Below are 6,000 nucleotides of genomic sequence, written 5' to 3'. Positions count from 1 at the left end.
AAATGTTTAGGGGGAAGACAGAAGAATAAGTGACTTGGCCTTTCTAAACAGCCAAACCTAGTTTCTAAAGGCAAGGTCTTATTCCAGCGACGTGTACTGGTGACTGTGATGCCACTGTGAACCTGCCTCAACAGTAACTCAAACACAATTCCGAGGAATGGAGACCATCTCTCACCAACACCACGCACCTAAGGACTGGGGAGGCCAAGGGGCATCAATAAGGTAAGAGCCTTTGGTGGCTTTCTTAAGCCCATATTTTATCATTTTAAAGCATGAGAGCAGCAGAGGTGGAGCTCAGAGGAGAAAACAGGTTTCCCAAGAACTCTGGCAAGGATTTTGGTATTTAGTGAGGAACGGTCACCATTAGCGTACCCGTCTTCAATCCTGAAATTCAGCTGGGGACCTGCAAGTTCAATGTTTTGGAGACTACAAAGGTAGCTGTGGCCGCTGGCCTCTCCAGGTCCCTGCTGGGTCCCAGAAATGAGAAAGAGTAGAGTTAGTAAAAGAGGAGGCAGCCCCTTAAAGGATAGTTTGGTTTGGAAGGAAATCCTGATCTGTGCAGCTGAAATGTCAGAAATGTCCCCTGCAGGCCCCCGGCGACCTGCCTTTGCTTCCGGTGTTCCTGACTGGTCTGAGAGGTGTGCTCCAGAACCCACAGTTAGACCGAGTCCTAGAAACTGCCTCTGAGTGTGTACTATGGTTTACTTCTGACAGAATGAGACTTTTGTATTAAAGGCCCTCCAGCTAAAGTAATATGCTTTTCTTTCTCAGTTTTTATAGCCTTAGTAAACATGTTTAGCTAGGCAAAGCGTTCTCCTCCTCACCACGCTCACAGTCACCGTGGTGGCAGGGTTGGAAAGTCACCACAGGAAGGAGTCTGTACTTCCCCCATGGGATTTAGAAAAGATAGAATTTGGGCCATGCTTGGTGCATGTAGCATCATCTCGGGACAAAGCCATATGATTCAGGTCAAAGTTTTGGAGTTAACTCTTCCATTATTATTTGTTCCTTTTCAAGGCCTTAATGTGAAATTCTGTCAGGGTCTGGCCATGGTGGCAGATGTCCCTACAATTTCATTCAGAGAAGCAGCTGTGAATACGCCACTGCAGTGTTTCTAATGACATCTTCAGTCATGAACCCACACACTGCACAGTGCACTACCACATATCCAGGCACAGGAGTGCTCAGTGTTCTCCAGTGTTTCAGTGAAACACTAAATACAGATTAGTTTGAAATGCAGTTTACGCAGGAGTCAGCTCAATAAGGTCATTCTGATTAATGAAAATGTGAAAAAAAGGTGACATGTACAAGGAAACAGTGCTGTTCATATTCTTGAAATAGACTTTTCTTTGAGACAAAAGTAATGACATTTGGTTCATTTTCACAAATTGCACACTGGGAGAGATCACACAATTACTGCAGGGAACTGGAGGCAAGCAATTTGGTCACAGGAATTTGTTTGTCTTGTTTTAAATTAAAAAGCTGTATGAAATGCATAGCTTTGATTAACCTAAAGATACAGTTTCCCTCTCTGTAAAACTCCAGATTTAGGATGCTGGCAAAAGGCAGTGCTGGCAAGTATTTAATGTACATGGAAACACTATTCTATTTTGGCTTCCAGAAGTAGCCCTGGTAAATTCTATGCACCAATGCATTGGCTAATGATGATTAATTTCGGTTTTACTATAAATTATCTAAATGTCGCTTAAGTACTTAAGAAAGCGCTCGCTCCTTTCTAGAAGCTGTCTAAGGCAGCTGATGCGTAAAGCACCTCAACTAGACCTCCAACTAGTTCAGCAGTTCAATCTGTGCCCCTCGGCCACAGGACTGCCCTCTGGATCCCTCAATACGCAGCTCCCCCTACTGGGGACTTTTCATGTTCCTTTCCACCTTGTCAAAGGCAGTCCAGGCAAGGAAGGGAAACAAAAACTCGATCGTCAAGGACTGCTCCATGTAGCAATCTCAATTCTAAGAATAATTACATGGGTGTGAGGAACACAAAAATCCCACCTCACAGAATATAAATGGGCTACACTCCCACTGCCAACTCTTCAGGGATTCTCCCCACTATCTCCTCAGGAACATGCTTGCTTTGTGATACCATTTACTGCTGTTGGTCAGACTTTCGTTTACACTATGTTAACTTTCATCTCAATCATCTCAGCCTTAATGTGATTTGCTTATTGTGTTTCTCTAGTTTTCACTGAACACAGTGCAAACAAAGGCAAAGACTGAAGCAATCATTTCAAAAACAAGAGCTCACACTACAAACACACATGAGCATCACATATTGAAACGTAGGCTTTCTCTTGTCTTTATTCTGGGGAGGAGGAATCCTCCTCGTCATCTTCCTCGTCTTCATCATTGAATGAACAGGGGGTCTCGCCTCGGGACTCGGAGCAGTGAGAGGCTGCACTGCTGGACTGGTGACTGTTTGGGGCCAGGAACTGCCCAGTTGCTAAGGCCACTTCTGCATCCAAGCATAACCCTTGGTTTACACTAGCAAACAATTAAAAACACACAGGCTCATTAATGTGGTAGAAACAGTTTTGTAAAACATAGGATAAAAAGATAGGAAGGAGGTGCCATTGGTGAGATCTGCCACAAACCTGCTCAGCAGGACCTGTGCTGGCAGGAACATGAGCCCGGCTCACTGCTACAGTCAGTCAGGGCTCTGGGGTTTGCCTTTCTAACCCTGAAAACAATACATACCTTGACTGGGGTAAGGTGGCACCAGTGGTCAGGTCTAAATTTGAACCTGATTGGGTAGAGTTCAGAAGTAGTCCCTGATTTAACCAAGAAGGTCCTGTGGAGATATCTAAAGGAAAAAATGAGAACAAAAAAATGTAAGTCCTCCAAGCAGAGAAAAACCCAGGTTTCCTCACCTTCTTGGAAGAAAAAAAATTCTAGAACATAAAACCAGGAAAAATAAATACAGGAGGGGAGCTTATGGAGAGAAGGAATTAAAATGAAAACACTCCACAGGCACTTTGTTTTTTTCTTAGATAAGCCCTCCAGAACCCAGCCCTCAGGGTGCAGCCCAGTGTACTATCCTCAATGCCTGCTGCCCTCACCACTAAACACCTGGACTGCGGGGTTAAGAGCCAAAGCCAGGAATGGGCACAGTGGCTCACGCATGTAATCTCAGCACTTTGGGAGGCTGAGATGGGCAGATCACGAGGTCAGGAGATGGAGACCATCCTGGCTAACATGATGAAACCCCATCTCTACTAAAAATACACATATATAAAAAAAATTAGCCAGGTGTACGTGGGAGGCTGAGCCAGGAGAATCACTTGAACTCAGGAGGCAGAGGTTGCAGTGAGCCAAGATTACACCACTGCACTCCAGCTTGGTTGACAGAGCAAGACTCTCAAAACACAAGAAGAAATACCTGAGGTAAGAATGCCACCCTGCTTCAGGGAAGACAGATCTGTTTTGGCCAAAACCCACACCGCACTGTCTTTTCAGGTGCCTGCTGGTAAACTCAATGCTGCTACTTATGAAAAATACCTCTTCTTTTTTCCTGACAAGATTTTTCCTGGTTTCCTTTGTTTTCTAATTCAAACTAGCTCTTATTTTAAGAGTCTCATGCTCTACCGACTGAGCTAGCCAGGCACTGGCTGACTAGCTCTTATTTTAAAAATCTCACATGCAGTCACATTTTTAATGATGGAGAGACAGACATTACTGTTTTAATCTACAGAAATTTTGGGCTGGGCGCGGTGGCTCACGCCTGTAATCCAGTACTTTGGGAGGCCTAGGTGGGCGGTTCACCTAAGGTCGGGAGTTCGAGACCAGCCTGACCAACATGAAGAAACCCCATCTCTACTGAAAGTACAAAATTAGCCAGGTGTGACTGTAATCCTAGCTACTAGAGAGGCTGAGGCAGGAGATTCCCTTAAACCTAGGAGTCGGAGGTTGCAGAAAGCCAAGATTGTGCCATTGCACTCCAGCCTGGGCAACAAGAGTGAAACTCCATCTCAAAAATAACAAAATATTTTGGATATCTCTTTGCCATCATGACAACACAACACGATCAATTCTTATCGTAATTTTACTGGTTTAAGACTTATCATCCTATCTAGAAGGCAGTAACTGGGACTGAGTACAGTGGCTCATGACTATAGTACCAGCACTTTGGGAGGCCGAGGCAGGAGGATTGCTTGAGCTCAGGTGTTCGAGATCAGCTTACAAACCTAGCAAAACCCCATCTGTATTAAAAATACAAAAATTAGCCAGGCATGCTGACAGATGTCTGTAATCCCAGCTATTAGAGGCTGAAGGAAGAGAACTGCTTGAACCCAGGAGGTGGAGGTTGCAGTGAACCGAGATTGTGCCACTGCACTCCAGCCTGGGTGACAGAGCAAGACTGCCTTAAAAAAAAACTACACATTACTAAATGAATTAGTATACTCTGTCAGCTGCCACTTTAGGAATTATTTTGAATGTATATACTTATTAAAAATAATTCCTAAAAAGAAATTCTGTAAGCCCAAGCACATACTCAGAAAACATAATCTGCCAAAATGAGCTATGATTTAATTTAATACAAACCTTTTTGAGATCACTCTACAAAAACAAACTATGATTTAGATTAGAAACTCTGGTATCCAACTAAGAGGCCATTCCCATGTAGGAAAAAGTAAACTAAATGACTATGCTAATTTTAGAATTGTCTTATGAACCTTTTTCTTTGAGGCAGCTGTGGAAAAAAAGAGACTTCAAGTCTAAGAAGAATAGCAGACTTTAAATACATTAAATAACAAGTCTGTACAAGAAAATTAGATTAAGCCAGAATCCTGTGCTGAATATTAATTAGTATATAGAACTATGGAAACCTCCTGTCAGAACATAGCTATTTACTTGTTTGTGAGCATAACCCATTACATTCTCCTTTCACAATGGATTGGAAAAGCCTACATTTCTTTCCCATTATCACAGGATCCACACAATGATTCTCACTCTCTCACCCAGAGCCATTCTGCCTCTTTACACATGAGAGGCACATGTTTCTTCCTTTGAACTAACCAGAAAGTCTGTATCCCAGTCTGCAAAATGAGGTCACAGAGATCAAAACCACAGAGCCTGCCTAATCACTGAGCCTTTTCACTGGGAATAAGCTAAAATAAAGTTCTGGTGATTTATTGAGTGAGCCCTTTGTTCAGGTTCTGCTGGCCTTCCAATGACACAGCAGGACCCAGGCTGGAGAGCGTGGGGAGAGGAGGGCTGGGTGGGGAAACGAAATAGGTGGGCCGAGGGGCAAGGACAGGCCAGGCAGTGGGGAGCGGGGACCTTGCAGGGATGGATGGTGCCAACTGAAGAACTAAAAGAGAAACCAAATCTCAGCCAAGAAACTCTTCTGTTGTGAGCAAAGGGCCAAACCATAGAATAAAACAAAATTAAAACTACCTTTTTGCTTACACTGGATTCAAACTATCTTAGAACTAGTATTAAAATGACTTTAAAAAGTGATGTGAAATTCTAGATGGGTATACTTATAAAGCAAGTAAAGGGAAAAACATTGTTTAGATACTCCATTTTCATTTTCCTTTAGACAGTCTCACTCTGTTGCCCAGGTTGGAATGCAGTGATGTGCTCTCCACCTCCCAGGTTCAAGTGATTTTCCTGCCTCAGCCTCTTAAGTAGCTAGAATTACAGGCCAGTGTCACCATTCCTGCTAATTTTTCTATTTTTAGTAGAGACAGGGTTTTGCCATGTTGGGCAGGCTGGTCTCAAGCTCCTCACCTCAAGTGATTCGCCTGCCTCAGCCTCCCAAAGTGCTGGGATTACAGGCGTGAACCACCACACCCCACCTATATAGTCAAATTGTATCTGCAAAATATGTAATATTTTCAGGAATTAGAAAAATAAGGAAGATTTCTAAATTAGTGAAAAAAAAAATTATAGGACATGTAAAACATAGCGCTTTCAAGTATACTCAGTATACTTTTTACAACTCAATAAAAAGAAGTAACACAGCCAGGCACGGTGGTTCAC

General features: G+C 43.2%; 1 protein-coding gene across 36 annotated transcripts in view; it reads right to left on the bottom strand.

Moving 5' to 3' along the window:
- Window positions 1-1,332: 1,332 nt before the first annotated feature.
- The window catches only part of TFDP2 (transcription factor Dp-2), a 174,827-nt gene continuing 170,159 nt past the window's right edge, over window positions 1,333-6,000 (bottom strand). For all 36 annotated transcript variants that reach the window (XM_054246950.2, XM_054246951.2, XM_008983732.5 and 33 more), the window contains 2 exons: window positions 2,713-2,818; window positions 1,333-2,499 (listed from right to left, as the gene is read on the bottom strand). In XM_054246950.2, coding sequence (XP_054102925.1) covers window positions 2,316-2,499; window positions 2,713-2,818 — 290 coding nt within the window. In that variant the 3' untranslated portion in view covers window positions 1,333-2,315. The remainder of the gene's footprint in view (window positions 2,500-2,712; window positions 2,819-6,000) is intronic.

Source organism: Callithrix jacchus, chromosome 17 (assembly GCF_049354715.1).
Source record: "Callithrix jacchus isolate 240 chromosome 17, calJac240_pri, whole genome shotgun sequence".
NCBI lineage: Eukaryota > Metazoa > Chordata > Mammalia > Primates > Cebidae > Callithrix > Callithrix jacchus.
The sequence above is the reverse complement of the archived record's forward strand: the minus strand, read 5'-3'. Positions and strand labels throughout refer to the sequence as shown.